The sequence below is a fragment of the Daphnia pulicaria genome, chromosome 9 (genome assembly GCF_021234035.1).
Source record: "Daphnia pulicaria isolate SC F1-1A chromosome 9, SC_F0-13Bv2, whole genome shotgun sequence".
Classification (NCBI taxonomy): domain Eukaryota; kingdom Metazoa; phylum Arthropoda; class Branchiopoda; order Diplostraca; family Daphniidae; genus Daphnia; species Daphnia pulicaria.
Genome location: NC_060921.1, coordinates 4,349,482 through 4,364,842, shown reverse-complemented (window position 1 = coordinate 4,364,842; position 15,361 = coordinate 4,349,482). Strand labels below are relative to the sequence as shown.

At 43.1% G+C, this 15,361-nt stretch overlaps 3 protein-coding genes across 3 annotated transcripts; 2 read left to right on the top strand and 1 right to left on the bottom strand.

Moving 5' to 3' along the window:
* Positions 1–2,756: 2,756 nt before the first annotated feature.
* LOC124312796 (chitin synthase chs-2-like) lies at positions 2,757–10,695 on the bottom strand. The gene is made up of 17 exons (XM_046777260.1): positions 10,570–10,695; positions 9,313–9,716; positions 8,736–8,877; positions 8,138–8,382; positions 7,556–8,068; positions 6,547–7,487; positions 6,398–6,472; positions 5,833–6,337; positions 5,342–5,769; positions 5,119–5,286; positions 4,491–5,053; positions 4,213–4,424; positions 3,982–4,142; positions 3,731–3,919; positions 3,499–3,663; positions 3,185–3,434; positions 2,757–3,106 (listed from the first exon to the last, which is right to left on the bottom strand). The coding sequence occupies exons 3-17, from the start codon at positions 8,816–8,818 to the stop codon at positions 2,931–2,933; spliced, it is 4,674 nt and encodes a 1,557-aa protein (XP_046633216.1). The 5' UTR covers positions 8,819–8,877; positions 9,313–9,716; positions 10,570–10,695; the 3' UTR covers positions 2,757–2,930.
* LOC124313048 (protein cueball-like) lies at positions 9,858–12,568 on the top strand. The gene is made up of 7 exons (XM_046777737.1): positions 9,858–10,221; positions 10,603–10,827; positions 10,898–11,102; positions 11,165–11,420; positions 11,484–11,803; positions 11,862–12,174; positions 12,251–12,568. Exons 1-7 carry the CDS (start codon positions 10,152–10,154, stop codon positions 12,347–12,349), a joined length of 1,488 nt encoding a protein of 495 aa, XP_046633693.1. The 5' UTR covers positions 9,858–10,151; the 3' UTR covers positions 12,350–12,568.
* Positions 12,569–13,095: 527 nt separating this feature from the next.
* LOC124313119 (dipeptidase 1-like) lies at positions 13,096–15,195 on the top strand. Its single transcript, XM_046777857.1, has 9 exons — positions 13,096–13,411; positions 13,476–13,629; positions 13,707–13,839; positions 13,899–14,049; positions 14,113–14,182; positions 14,253–14,514; positions 14,580–14,655; positions 14,726–14,861; positions 14,930–15,195. Exons 1-9 carry the CDS (start codon positions 13,266–13,268, stop codon positions 15,056–15,058), a joined length of 1,257 nt encoding a protein of 418 aa, XP_046633813.1. The 5' UTR covers positions 13,096–13,265; the 3' UTR covers positions 15,059–15,195.
* The last annotated feature ends 166 nt before the right edge of the window (positions 15,196–15,361 follow it).

Below are 15,361 nucleotides of genomic sequence, written 5' to 3'. Positions count from 1 at the left end.
CTTTTCTTTTTCTTTTTCTCCCTTATTCTTATTCTTATTTTTTCTGATTTGAAGAGGGTAATATATTATTCAATAGATAGCCCCGGCTTATCTAATCCGATACACAATGGGTTGCGCCGCCTATTATGTACATATATATATATACAGCCGAGAGAGAGAGAGAGAGTGAGACGAACACCCATCGGGCCAATTTTTTAACACGACCAGACTATACGACTCTCGTTCGGTTGACTGTGTATGTACGTGTTTGACTATTTGTCTGGCGTTCGGTTGGGTCTATCTATCGAAACCATCGCAAGTTGATTCAACTTTGATAGTAGTTAGATACAGGCCGGGAAATAGTGAAGACACTACAAGACGAGTATTCCAAACAGATTCAAAAGAAACCAACAAGACTCTGTTGAATACAGCTCACACATATTTCTCCAGCTGACTAGCGGTCCGGCTATAAAAAGTGGCCACAAACACTCTCAATTCAAAAACGATCAAAAGAAAAATCAGAAAAGAAATTTCCTTTCCATCCGACCACTGAAAACCCCCAAATCCATTCATCCCATGTTAGTAAAGGAAGCCCAGACTTAAATGACACATCTCGCCGATATCCACCAACTTGTAATTTAATTCTTTATTCAACAAGAAAGAAGCGTTTATAGTCCGTCGTCTTGTTAGCGCACAGAGAGAAAAAAATTGTCCAACAGTCCCAGTCTTTTGTGTAAAGGTTCACAACAGCAGCTCCCTATAGTTCGGGTTTATTTTTCAGACACTTTCAATAGTTTCTCCATGACGTCTCCCGCGTTTCCCGCCGTTTGGGTTTTCGGTTACTTTTTTTAACGAGTCACGACCGTTTTTTTTTTTCTGAAGGGGGGAAACCGAACAATTTGATTTAAGAAGGAGCTTTTGGTGTGGTGTGTGTTTGTGTGCAACGATCGATCGCAAAAGCAAACGCAGCTGAAAAAGAAAAGAATTTTTTGTTCGACCGACACACACGCCGTGTGTGTGTTATCGGGAGCGTTACAATGCGCCACTCAACGCCATAAACCAAATACAATGGCCGGCCGGCAACATCAGGAGGATCGACGAGACTTTTCTTTTCTTTTCTTTACACAGCCAATCACCTGTTGAATAATACATTGGCACCGGCCAAATAGATTGTTCTGACGTCTTCTAGACCCGAGAGAGAGAGAATCAGCTGATGTACGTAATAAATCGAGCTGGAGCGTGCGTGAGCGTGAGGTTGTTCACCTCTCCCAACTGCAAAAGTTCACCGATAAACTAACCGATAACGAAATAGAATTCGCTTGAATTTTTAAAAACATTTTTTCGTCCATGTCAAATGTCAAGAAATATTCCAAAGGGAGAAAGAGCTGACAGCTGATGGGATAGGTCACTCCCGCTAGAGTACTTCCGGTCATTTTTCATTGCGTCAGCTCGACCATCTTTTAAAAAGACTCGTACCAAACCCCAAACCAGCATCCGTCAGCAGCGGCAATCTCCCATCAGCGACCGTGACTTTTGCTATCAATGCAAATTCCATTGGCGGAAGTGAGAAACTTGTGAAACTGAAAAGCAACAACAAATAGATAAGGGCAGCATCTATTAAAAGTGAAAATCCCTGATGCTGGCTGGCTGGCTGGCCTTATCGAGAATAAAGAAACTTTCGATTCGCTGATGAGGCCGGCACGTCTACGACAGATTCTTCAGCACCAAGATATTCCATGACGCTGTTTGAATCCACAATCAGCAAAAGAGAACACACACACATGTTGGCTGCGAAAACATGATCATATCTTCTCTCTCTCTACGTATCCATTTCTATCAGAATGGACAATGGAGAGACTGGACGAGGTTGCAACGGCCATTAAACCAAAGAAGAAGGTCCTTTTCAAGGTAAAAAAGAAATTAGACGAAAAGATACAACAACAACACGCCATAGCAGCACCGAATGGCGATTGGAGCTCGACACGGAAATGTACGACGCCGTTTTCAAACCAAAAGTGCTTTTCTCTTTCTTTCTTTTGGCCGGCGCACAGAATTTCTTCCGTGTTTCTTCCGTTGCTATGCAAAAACAACAAGAGACGAGTGTGTTGTACTTATAGTCACCTAAGAGTGAAGAATTTTTGTCCATAAATAGCCAGTGACTTTTGCTGCTGCTGCTGCTGCTCTCCTACTTGATTCGTGTGCGTGTCGGGTTCACTCGAGTCTGCGGGGGAGGGGATGGAAGCGCACAAGATGGATGCGAATTCCGGATGACAAACGGGAAAACCAAGCCCAGCCAAATAACTCTCGCCGCCACCAACACCGTGAAACTACACAGGGGAAATTGGGGAAAAGTTTTTTTCAAAAAATCTTTGGGTGACTTTGCGACTGAGCTCCTTAAATAGAGGAGCTCCCCCCAAAGTTAAACAAAATCCTGAAATGGGAGGGCCATCGATAATAAGAAAAAAAAGGATAAGGAATTAGACACAACTGTGCGAATAATGGCATTGAAAAATTATTCGAAGAAATCTAAGGGGGAAATGAATTAAAAAATTATTTAGCTGTGAAACAGTCGCACTATAATGTTTCATTTTGGTTATTTAGTGTCTGTTTTCTTTTTTCGCGTGGACTTGTCGGGAGCAGAGTCAGCCAAAAAATGCTGCTGCGGGGGATCTGATTACGGACGTTGTGAGCAAATTTGTTTTACGGGCGACTTGCTACCACACGGTGACACATTTCACACACTTTTTTCACGGTCAGTCACGCTATAAAATGACGCATTTCGATCGAACCATGTTCATTTCAATCATCCAACAAGAAAAAGGAAATGGAATTTTTTGTTTAGATTAACGAAGTGAAAAATCTAATTATTGCGAATAATAATATTAGGTAAAATAAAGGTGAATTTAATAATAATGCTTAGTATGTAATTCCCCCGTGTGTTCGCCTGTTGGCTAGTCAGAATCCTCCTCCTGAGTTCCCGCAATGGCCATGCTAGACCGGCGTTTATTGTTGTCCTGGAAAGCCACAGACGATCTGCGGCGCATTTCGTGCAGGACGGTACTGCGACGGCCGACCATCTTGTGGAGCGTGTCCCGTCGCATAGACATCCTGCCCCTTACGACAGGATCTTGAAACAAAAAATACATTTGAAAATGTTTCAATCCATCCAACAACAAATTTAAAAAAAGTTCATTTTTTCTCTTACCGTTCATATCGACGTTGGCTGCGATGGAATCGATTCGCTTACGGAATTGGGAATCCAGATTGCCCGTGAATTGCGGCTTCTTATGTGATTCGGTTAACCGGTGGATGGTCTGGCGACGGCTGACGTGATCCTTCCTTTTATAATCGCCGTAGACACCGTAATGATCATCTTCGCCTTTAATCTGCTGAAATTCTTTGGCGATTTTGACGGCGTTCTTCTCCAGGTAGGCGTCGTCGGAGACGTCTTCGATCTGTCGGGAAATGTTTTTAGATATTTGCACAATAAAACAACAGAAAGTTGGAAAAGAGACGCACCTTTTTGGTGCAGGACTTGATTTCGGTGGTGGCGATAATTTGGGAGAGCGTTCCGAAGCGATGGAAGAACATGGCCACAAATTGGATGATCATGACCGAAGCGAACATCAAGAGGAAGACCATACCAATGGGCTCAAGTTGGAGGTACGTCATCTCCACGTTGACCTAATTAGAGTCCATCAATGAAATCGTTTTGATTTTTTAAAAAGAAAATTGTAATTAATTTTCTTACCGTCGGCCAGCTGGGAGATTCGAAATATTCGTAGCTGACGTTGTACTGAACGCCGAGAGGCCAGTTGAGATGGACTTTGTCCTTCTCCAGCGTCATCAGGAAGATGATCGTCACGTAGAGCGCGTTCAGAATGAAGAAAGTAAACACGCTCTTGTTACGGAGGTCCTTGAGGGCCGCTGCGATTTTAGCCTAACGTCCAAAGCCAATCACAGTTAAATGGATGAATGAATAAATCGCAATCATTTAGTTACCTGTTCGGCCTTGTCCTCGTCGATGGGGTACAAATACTTTTCGAGCATGTCCTTCCAGAATTGAATTTCGTTTCCAGTCAAGAAATCGACGACACCGCGGACGAGGGCCTTGTCCTCCAGCCAATAAGGATTGATCAGATTGTCTCGCTCTTCTTTCATAACTAACAGATGGCACCACTCGTCAGCGGAGGAATTTTATAAAATTTGATAATATTATCCCAAATTATTTACCAATCATTTCGCTGCTTTGGCTGTCGCTGTCATTGTACTCTTCGTAAATGTCATTGTCTTCCATCTCGTTGACAGCGCTCAGATTGTTGGAATCCGTGGCGCTGGAAGTCGAAGCCACCGGAACTCCGCGGACGGAGCCCCGAACCGACCCGCGAATCGATCCGCCGCGAGAGAAGCTCTTCCGCGGGCCGTTAAAGTTGGGATTGATGATCCTGAAATTTGATTGAACAATATTTTAACAAATTAATTTCACTACCAATATTTATTATTATATTTACTTCTCGATGGTGTCCAGCCGTTTGTTGAGGGCCGTCAGCGATTCGGAAATGCAAATGAGTTGGTGTTTCTCGCCGTTGTCCGGCTTGCGGTGGACGCAGCACATGATTTTGAAGAGTCCGGCCAGCGAGAACTCGAGCGATCCTTCGTCTTCCGGTTTGTTGCCCGACGTCTGTTGGAAGAAGCTCAACAGGGCGTTGCCCTTGTTCTTCTTTTGAGCTGCCACCATGGCGGCCGCGGCGGCTTCGGCGTTGTCGTCGGATTTCTTCTTCTTCTGGGGAGCTTCACGGGTGCCCCACGAGACGTTGTTGAGGTTGCAAACCGAGTAGATGATGAGCAGCAAGTACATGGACGGCACCGTCAAGTAGTACACCAATCCGCACGGCAGACACCAAAATTCCTGCGGGTGCAAAATGGCGGCCACGATGAAACTGGAAGCGGTGAACACCAAAAAGATGCCGGAAGGGGAGAGCCATCCGTCTTCCGACAGTTGAAGGATGATGCCCACCATGACGGCCATCATGACAATCGAATAGGCGACGCTCATAATTTGGGCCACAAATACCTGCAAAGACCAACATCACGTTAATCTATTTGATTCATTTAGAAAGAAAGACAATCAGTATTTACCTGGAATTTGGCTTTGCATGTCAGACAGATGATGATAAACAACATGATGGGTACCAAGTTGATCCAGAAACTGGTCCAGTTGTCAACGTGGAAAGCCACGCTCCAGGAGCCGACAATCATCAGGAAAATGGTTCCGGGTCCGATAACAGTTCCGACCATCAACAAAATCTACAAAGCGGATGTGATGAATAATTCTATTCGGGATTTTAAACATGGAACTTACGTGGTAGCAAATGTAAGGGAATGAAATGTTGTCGTTGACTTTGGTGACGCTCTTGTAGTCGCCCAGGAGATCCAGAATGTTGGCCGTGGTGGACGGTACCCAGCGACGGCGCTGGTTGTAAAATTCGTCGAATCCTTCCGGGCAGTGGGTGAAGGCGTCGCTGGCGGCGCAATACTCGACCCGGTAGCCGCGCTGAAGGAGGAGCGTGCACAGCCAACGATCCTCGCCCTGATCGTACTGGACGTAGTGACGGGCTTCGCTCGATTTCGTCGTATACTTGGCCATGACGTTGTCGTCCATCAGACATTTGCCGCGGAAGAGCGAAAAGCATCCGGGACTGCAGAGGACGCAGCCAATCATGTGCTCGGTAGCCTTTTGAAGCCAATGACCGATGGCGTATTCGAACATTTGATACCAGGCCATCAAACCTGTTGTGTCATTTTCAATTGCATTAAACTGTTAAAATTAAAATTTGATTTTTTGTTTTTTACCGGATCCGACGGGATGGATGCGTCCGCAAGCGGCCGCCAAATTCTGATTCCTTTTCATCAAGTCAATGAGGAGCTGGACGGCGTTGGGCATGAAATCAATGTCGCCATCGAGGGCCAGCAAATAGGTATTCTGAGCGATGACGGCTTTGCGATCAACCGAAATGGGCAGTTCCATGAGCTTGTGGCCCAGCAAGTAGTACATGTACATGACTTGACTCCATCTCTTCCTGTTCCGGATTTTCTGCTTGTCTTTCAAATGGCAAATGATTTTCGTTTTGCCCGGCAGAGTCCAAACCAAGCGGCCGCCGTAAGGCGTCGGGTACTTTTTGGGAGCGCGGATGCGCATGTTGGTCTGGTGGACGAACGAGGCCGCCTCGTCCATGCATCCGATCAACATTTTCACGTAAGAATTGACCACCATTTCATCTTCATCTTCATCGCTCAGCTCGAAGGCGTCGTCAAAGAAGATGTGCGTCTCGATTTCGTAATAATCCGGATCGACCACCTGTTAATTATGCAATTAACGTAATTAATTTAGAAAAACAAAAATAAATCAATTTCATACCTTTAAGTACTGCTGGGCCAATCGCCTGGCGCACTGGTCGTCGTCCAAGTAGAAAATGGACTTCAAGAAGGTGACCTAAATAAATAAAATTAAATAATAATTAATAAAAATTAAATCATAATTAAAATAAATAATTATTATTAATTAACCGTCTCTTCGGTGTTTTCGTGCCACATGGTGGCGCAGGTGTAGATGCGGGTGATGTAATCGGTCGGATTGACTTTGTTGGCCACCGAGTCGGCGCTGCTCTCGGAATCGGAATCGCTGTGGTTCGGATCGATGGGTTTGTCGTAGCCGTACTTTTGGCTCAGCTCCACATCGGTCGAGTCGATCTGCTTGAGCTCTTCCGTCTCCACTTCGACATCGTCATCCCGTCTCCGGTTCATGGCCATCGACTGGTCAACCAGGAAGGCGTTGTAGAACGGGTGGACGAAGAGTTTCTCCGTGGTGGCAAGTCGCCCGCACTTTGGCGTCCAGTTGTGAGCCGTGATCCAGGCTTGGGAAATGAGCCAAAAGACCCAGGCCCAGGCGTGTTGATTGGTCAGGGTGTCCAGGAGATATCCGCCGTCCGGGCACTCGAAGAACAAGTGCGGAGGGATGACGTCGGAGAAGTAGCAAGCGTTGCCCATTCTCAATCCGCAAAAGGTGATGAGCAGCGTGATGGTCGTCGGCACGGCCAAATTGATGGGCAGAGCGAAACCGACCAGCTGGATCCGGATCTTGCAGGCAAATTTGCCGGCCAGGAAACAAGCCAGAGCTGTTCCGGCCTGGATGCAGAAAACGTAGGCCGCTGTGTTTGGCAATGCGATCAAAGTTTCGGTTTGCGTCACCGTTCCGGTGGAACCGCTGACTGTGCTGGTCATGCGAGTCCCTTGATCGGGCAGCTGGACCTCGGTCACGTTGTACGGATGCTCATGGAAGGCGACGTAAAAGTAGTCGAACAAATGATTCACCGATCCGACAACGATCCAGTCGATGCACAACATGGAAACGAAGAAAAGGAGGACCTTCCAGACGGTCAGGAACATGTAGCTGAAATATCTGATGGATTTCATGTTCTCTTTGATGCCTCCCAAATATTTGATGACAACTGGAACGAATAAAATTAATTGTTATTGATAAAACATTTGCTGGGAAAATGATAGAGCTGTTGGTTACCAAAGGGAGAGTCTTTGTCCACGTAATTCTCCCACCAGCCGAATGAAGTGAGCAGGAGTGAAAAGGGCAAGATCCAGACGGCGTTGTTGGTTGCAGTCCAGCCAATTGCAGCCCATAAAAAGAGACCGCTCAGCTGGGCGACGACGGCCAAACCGTCGGCGGTGAGCAACAAGTGTCGGGTCCGGTCGCTGTGTTTCTCGTTGAAACGGGAGAAGATTTTCAAAATTCCCGGTATGAGGCAGACGCAATTGGTCAACATGACGGCCTCGACCACTTTGAGGTTGGGCAGGACCAGGTAGACGAGAAGGGCCAGACCGATCACGTGAAGCGTTTCGAATGTCGTCAGGATGAGGAATTCCAATCCGGTGGGTTTCCTCCAGGTGCGGAAGAGGCAAATTCGAGTCGAACGGAACCACATGAATAATTCCGGAACGACAAAAGAGAAAAAGATGGCCCAAACCCAGCCGACTCGCTCTTCCATGCTGACGGACGCTTCAATTTCTCTTCCGGCTCCTATTTGATCCAGTTTCAGACATTTCAATCATTCATGACCGTAATACTATCGTGACAAATTCTAATTACGTGTGCTGCAGTATCCATGTTGGACGTCGGGTTTCTTGTCCGTGATTTTGATTTGTGACGTCATAAACAGGAGGGTGCCCTTAGCAATAACGGCGCCCGTTAAAAAGATGAGGAAAGTCACGATGTAGGCAATGACTTTGGCGATTTTCGAAAAGGCCTTGACGGTGGCGGCGCTGGCCAAGGATCCCGTCGTGTCTTTGGGCGGCTTCGTCCGAAAGAGATCCCATCCTTTCCTTTCCTCTTCGCTATGACGATGGGAAAGGAGGAAAAAAACAAACAAATAAGAATTAATTATAAACAGCCGATAATAACAGGGAAAACTTTGCAAAGGTGCAAGGAATGTAAACGTTGAATTGAGCAACGCATATGAGCTCCTAATCTCAGACGGAATTATATGACGCCTTTCGTGACATTTACCATTGCGATATCGGAGATAGTTGCTCTTATCATCTGTTAACAAACTCTGGGGTGGTCTCGTAAACTTTGATAACATGATTAATATACAAAACTTGCGAAACAGGCACATTATATCAAATAATTGCCCTGGAACATGTGTAAGCAATTTAAGTCTAATGTTTTAAAAATGGGCCATGCATACCTGGAAGGTCCATTGAGAGGATTTTCCTCTTCATCGCTGAATTCAATGTCTTCCTCCATTAATTTGGAGGCACCGACGGACATTTCGTTGTCAGTGGATGTCTGATATGGGTGCCAGCCAATCAGAGTACTGCTATTTTCTCCTGGAGGAAAAAATAAATTTAGAAATGACGCAAACTATACTTGTAAGATAAATGCTCGGCACAGGAATGGCGACGAGCATATTGAAAAAGCCCCGAATTGAAAAATTCTTTGTTTGCCCTGGACTGTGATAACAACAAAAGTCGATTAAAAGGTCTTGAGCAATCAACTGTCATAAAATACTAACACGACGTACGTGTTGAAAACCTTGTCACATGAGCTATAACGATGAAATTATGATTAACGCATCAAAATTAAAATACTCGCAAAATTAAAACATTTCGTATAGAAAATCAAATTATAATGAGATTATCACAAATTCAAAAGAATAGTCAACATACGCATTTGTAGTTATGACAAGTTACATAATCCAAATATTCCAAATAAGAAACAACTAAATGTGGTGCAATCAAAGAATGAAAAAATGAAACACTCACCTGTATGAGTAGATGTGCAGCTATCTAATGACTCGAAAGGGAAGATGCGTGTTTGACTTACAAACTAGTCCAGAGGCAATGTCAAATCGACCTTGCTCTAGTAAGATACTTGACACCACTGAAAAATTGCCCTTGTAGCTCCCGACGTTACTTCCACACTAGCCTGTCCGTTTATAAGATAACGCGAAAAAATCCTTTGGCCGGGGGATTAATCTTACCTGCGACGGTGAGCTCGGGTAGGTCGCCTTATCTCGTCGTCATCATAGCCTATATCATTCCTTTTCAGATTTCAACGCCTCGTCTGCTTTATAGATGTGATATGATGTGCTTAATCTACTAGAAAATTTTACACTTGGCCTTGTCCAGAGATCAGGGTACATTTGAATCCAGCTGATGTGCGCTTCCTGTCGTCGAAAAAAGGTACAAATACGATATTATTTGAATGCATAGTTGATTGCGTAAATTTTTGCTTGGCTAATAATAGGTGGAATACTGTGGTTAAGTTAAATTCAAAATTATTAGTTAGGATGTAAAGACAAAATAGGGCTATAATTTTGACCAGCTGTCTACACTCAAAATGTTTTGGAAATATTCGTTATCAGAATATCTGCATACACAAACTGGTTAAAGATCAAGCATGTCTGGAGAAAATCGTATAAAGCTGAATAGCTGTTGCTTCGCTCGCCTTAGTCGATCTAGAGCAGCTAAGAAAGTGATTAACGCTCTAACAAGCTGCTGAAGTGAGTCTCTTCAATCAACTTAAAAGGATTAAATCTAATTACAGCTGAATCAGAAGAAAATAGGAAATCTGCTTCAGATATTTTTTCAATACTTTTGAAATGTCATTTAAGACAGTCTTGATGTTTCTTTCTTTCACGCTGGTAGCCGGCAGCATCTTCAAACACGATGGTAAGTAAAATTTTACATAATTTCTTACATAATTTCACATAGTAAAATCAACAATATTTTTTAAAATTGTAGTTCAATGTTGTGTGAAGAATACTAGAGTAATATTTAATCCATTTGACGTAGAAGTTATTAAATTGTACGACTTGGTGCGAATTAACTTTGCTATTTTTACGTAACTGATTCATACCGATTCAAATTTCGGACATGCCTTTAGTCACGTACTCACCCCCCTACACGTACACATGTTACCCAAAACTCACGTATTAAATACGTTCTTGGAAGCCAAGACCAAGACCTTCCCAAAACACACATTATCTTATCTGTTAACAGCTGGAGAGTGTCACTCACGTATTAAATATCGTCTTCCGTAAACACGTACAGATCTCCTCATTGCCGTTGGCGATCAGCTTGAAATCCTCGCCAATGGAAGTGAGTCCCGAACGCTGACGTTGGATTCCTACAATGCGTCCAAGTTGTCCGCTCTCTCCTACGATGCCACAACAAAGAAACTTTTCTTCTCCGACAGGCGTCATCGTCATGGCCACATTTTCAGCGTCAAACTCGACAACGAATTTCGTCAGAATCCTGTTGAAGATATCGTTGAAAGTAATTAAATATTCTTTATTATTATTATTCGAAAGTCAAATATATAACTACCTTTTGTTTGATGACGTAGAGAACAATAACGAAACTGTCGAGGGCTTGGCGTACGATCCTGTGGATAAAATGCTGCTTTGGACAGACGGGTTTAATCGATCCATCCGTCGAGTTCAAATCGATCACGACGGCATTCACGTAGAAGAGAATGCAGCTGTTGAAGTTGTCCACTTTTTAAACAGTGAAGAGAAACCACGTGGCTTGGTGGTCGATCCTTGTACGAGGTAAGAATTCGATTTAGTTTTATTGCGATGACGTATGAGTAAATTCATTCCTACTTTTCCAGGAAAATGTATTGGACAAATAGAAACATGTCTCGTCCAACTATTGAGCGTTCGCATTTAGATGGCAGTTTGCGTGAAATCCTTATCGAAGACGATCTGTTGTTACCGAACGCACTCGATCTGGACGTGACCGAGCAAATTCTCTACTGGGCTGACAACCACCGCAACGGCTATTTTCGTATTGAAAGGAGCTTCGTGAACGGAACTGCAAGACAAGAAGTTTATAGGGGCATCGGTCAGTTCATCGTCAGTCTCACGGTACACAGCCATCGAAAATTTGGATTTTCTCAACATAGATTATAATATGAATTAATGTAAAAGGTGGGATCTGATTACGTTTACTGGAGCGACTATGATCACAAGAATGTTTGGTCTCTACCAAAGGATGGCTCTTCGAAAAATCCTATAATCCTTCGGAAATTCACTCAACCAGCCATGGGTTTAGTAGTGTTCCGCCACGAGCCTCTGAACTGCAGCAGCAAATTTTTGTCTGCTGAAGTTGATCAATCAATCGATCAATCTGATTTATCGATACATGAGCAGTCACCATTTCAGCCAGAGTACGATGTTGCCGATTTGTGTTTAGGGTTTTGCTATAACAACGGGGAATGTGTTCACGTGAACTCTGATCTGCGATGCAGGTAATTTTAAAAACTAATTATCTAAATTGAAAATACCTTACGTTGTTGATTGTCGCAGTTGCCCAGTCGGATTCAGCGGAGAAAGATGTGAATTGGTCAGTGAAAAGTCCGTTGCATGGCGGGAATGTGACACTATTGTCGATGAGTACAGCAGAGCCGAAATAACATCACTGATATGTTTGACCGCAATCTGCATTATTCTGTTGGTAATCGTCGTCATCCTCAGCGTTCAGTTGATGAAATTAACGAATGGCAAGCAACTCCGAGTGTTCAAAAGGAGAGTTTTGAAACATCGTCCTGATAAAACTGAAAACAGTATGTTAGTTGAAGATTTGGAGAACTGCTGCAACTCGTTTTCATTGTGTGAAAGGGTAATAGCAATTGCATTGAATTCTATAACAGTTTGCCAGATCTTTAATGTTCTGATTGTAATTAAAACATTTTTAGTCGTGCCCACAGCAACAGGATTTAAACTCTGCTGCTAAGGAGAACAGTTGGAAAGATGGTAGCCGTGATTGTGCTACCTTGCTCAAATGTGAATATTGATGCTGCTCAAGAGCTAGGTTGCTCAACAAGTAAATGCATTTTTCGTGACATTAATAGCCTTGTTAGGGTCTTAATCATTGTAAACTATGAACATTCATTATCTTTCCTACTGTATGTGTTAAAATCGCACGTGGGAGTTGCTTACCGTTTTTAATAATCGTTTTCGCTTATCGTTCGTGGTTGTATTTTAAAAATACAAAATCAGCTGACCTGTTACAAGGTTTAAATTTATTCATAATTAATCATTTGCATATCGATGTACTCGTCCTTTGTTGGTATGCAAAAGAAAGGGACACGTCTGAAGGTCAAAATGTCTTGTTTCGAAGTTAATCTTGTTTGTAATGTTTGATCTTGTCTCTATTTTCAATTTTTTCATCAACCATCCCCTAGTTTCGAGAAAGAAAATGGAAAACTGTCAGCCGCCATCATGGATTTCCATTTCGCGCGTTTTCAAAATAAGGAAGTTGAGTTTAGGGGGAGAGAGAGAAATTGGATTATTTTAGATTCGTTCTCTTCCTTTCCCAAATCTGCATATTTTTATCTGATATTTAAATTTTAATTGAAAACTACCCCTGTTATTAACATATTAGATGCTCTTCTCAACTAGTTGTTAATGATAGTTCTACTGATTCACTTGTAACTCTAATTTTCAGCACACACCAATAGGCTACATTTTATTTGAGAGGTAATTTGAGTACATTATCAAATGTCGAGACGCTTTTGTTTACACTTGATTTTATAATCGTGTATCAAGGATAAAACAAAAGCGATTGAATATAGCACTTTTGACACAGTCTATCAAAACACACGTAATCTTGTTTTGAATATCAGACGCGTTATATTGACAGGATATGCGAAAGATAGCCTGGGAATTTCCATAACGAATCATTTGAGTTCTAGACGGTCGACTACTAAGATGAAGCTAATTTTCGTTCACCTCGTCATCCTGTTGGCGGCGGAGCAGATCCGCAGCTCTCCCACTCGTCGTTTAGAGCAGTTTGCATTCGAAAAGTATATGACCAGGGCAAGAGCTGTCCTGGATCGAGTTCCTCTTATTGATGGGTAAATAAAATAATTAAATTTATTTGGTTGTGCAATCTATTTAATGTTTTTCTCGCAATGAAAGGCACAATGATTTCCCAATGACCCTGCGCGACTTAGCCAGAAACCAGGTAGGAGACTTGGACATTTCTGATTTGACAACAGTGGAGCCATGGGCCAGTTCTTCCTCGTCGCATACAGACATCAACCGATTGCGCACGGGCAAAGTTGGAGCTCAGGTGATTTTGCCAGCAACGGTGTTTCACAATCTCATTTGTTGATAATGTCCATTGTGATTTCTTTATCACATTTTCAGTTTTGGTCGGCTTATGTTGGTTGCACTACCCAATACAAAGACGCCATCTCCAAGACATGGGAACAGATTGACGTTGTGCATCGAATGGTGGAGGCCAATCCAGCTACTTTCGAGTTTGTTACATCTGCACAAGGTCCGCACTTGCTAGTTTAGAAAGTTTGAAACGTGAAAATCGATTTTTTATCATTACAGGGATCGAGGATGCTTTCAGCCAAGGAAAAATCGGAAGTCTCATCGGAGTGGAAGGTGGACATTCCATCGACAGCTCGTTGGCCGTTCTTCGCATGATGTACGACATGGGTGTTCGCTACATGACCATGACCCATTCGTGCGCTACTCCTTGGTAATGGGTGAAATTTATATTTTTATAAAACATTGAAAATAATATTAAAATCTCTTGATTTAGGGCGGATAATTCGCAAGTGGACAACCCAGGAGGCGTGGCCGTTCATGATGGTCTCACACCATTTGGAAAGGTACGCAGATTTGTAATAAAAATAAAATTATAACGTAATTATTGAATTTAAATTGTAATTGACACAACAGACTGTGGTTGCGGAAATGAATCGATTGGGAATGCTGATTGATTTGTCGCACGTTTCACGCAAAACGATGAGAGACGCACTGGAAACAAGCACTGCTCCCGTCATTTTCTCTCATTCATCAGCGTACGCATTGTGCACCAACACGCGTAATGTACCCGACGATATTTTGCAATTGGTGGCTCAAAACGGAGGCGTCGTCATGGTCAACTTTTTCCCGAGTTTCGTCACCTGCAGTTCCACGGCAACAGTTCAAGACGTCGCCAGTATAAACCCGTTTAATCATTTTAAGTTAAATTTAGTTAATAAAATAATTATTATACAACTTTAGACCATATGGATCACATCCGAAACGTTGCGGGAGTTGATCACATTGGAATCGGAGCTGATTACAATGGCATAACTGAGTAAAGCTCCAACCTTTAAAAAGTGTTTACATTTGTAATCAATCACAGGCTACCTTTAAACTGTTTACAGGGTACCAGTAGGATTGAAAGATGTGTCCGAGTACCCGAATTTGTTTGCTGAGCTTCTTGCTCGCGGCTGGGCAGAAGCTGACCTGGAGAAAATTGCTGGGCTCAACTTGTTGCGAGTTCTCAGAGGAGCGGAAGCGGTAGGACCTTTACTCCGCTTTTAAAATAGATCCTTTCTTATCTAGAGTCTCTTTTATTTCTTCTACAGGTGCGTGATCAGATGGCTGCTGACGGAGTAAAGCCGTTTGACGAATGGATCCCGCAAACTGATTTGCCCGCCGAGTCCCTTCCCTGTAGCACCGGCCAGGTCAAGTCAGTAAAGTTGACGACCGAATGAAAACGTTTCTACATTGTACTATTACAATAGAAAATGATTTCCCTCCTGTTTTCACATTGGTTCCTTTGAAATTGTCGGGTAATGATTTTTCTAGTTTTCATTCCTCATTGGAATTTTAATATACAGTTAATTGCAGACATTGCAGTTTTACTATTTTGCTAATTATTTAGTTGGCTTTTTGCTGGACAGCAATGCTTATAGCATATTAATTCGTGTTTAACTTTTAGACTCCTTAACACATCCAATTGCGTGTAAATAGGTTCTCTGCTGTTAAACGGGGGAGCAGATTCGGCAAGTGTTGTC

Bases quoted from the DNA above. Each gene is read 5' to 3' on its own strand.
- LOC124312796 (XM_046777260.1), bottom strand. From the start codon at position 8,818: ATGTCCGTCGGTGCCTCCAAATTAATGGAGGAAGACATTGAATTCAGC. The intron at 5,287-5,341 runs GTAAGTTCCATG...TCCGCTTTGTAG, and splicing joins TCCCTTACATTTGCTACCAC to ATTTTGTTGATGGTCGGAAC. The intron at 3,920-3,981 runs GTAACTAAATGA...TTTGGACGTTAG, and splicing joins ACGAGGACAAGGCCGAACAG to GCTAAAATCGCAGCGGCCCT.
- LOC124313048 (XM_046777737.1), top strand. From the start codon at position 10,152: ATGTCATTTAAGACAGTCTTGATGTTTCTTTCTTTCACGCTGGTAGCC. The intron at 11,103-11,164 runs GTAAGAATTCGA...CTACTTTTCCAG, and splicing joins GTGGTCGATCCTTGTACGAG to GAAAATGTATTGGACAAATA. The intron at 11,421-11,483 runs GTACACAGCCAT...TTAATGTAAAAG, and splicing joins AGTTCATCGTCAGTCTCACG to GTGGGATCTGATTACGTTTA.
- LOC124313119 (XM_046777857.1), top strand. From the start codon at position 13,266: ATGAAGCTAATTTTCGTTCACCTCGTCATCCTGTTGGCGGCGGAGCAG. The intron at 14,050-14,112 runs GTAATGGGTGAA...CTCTTGATTTAG, and splicing joins CATTCGTGCGCTACTCCTTG to GGCGGATAATTCGCAAGTGG. The intron at 14,183-14,252 runs GTACGCAGATTT...TTGACACAACAG, and splicing joins GTCTCACACCATTTGGAAAG to ACTGTGGTTGCGGAAATGAA.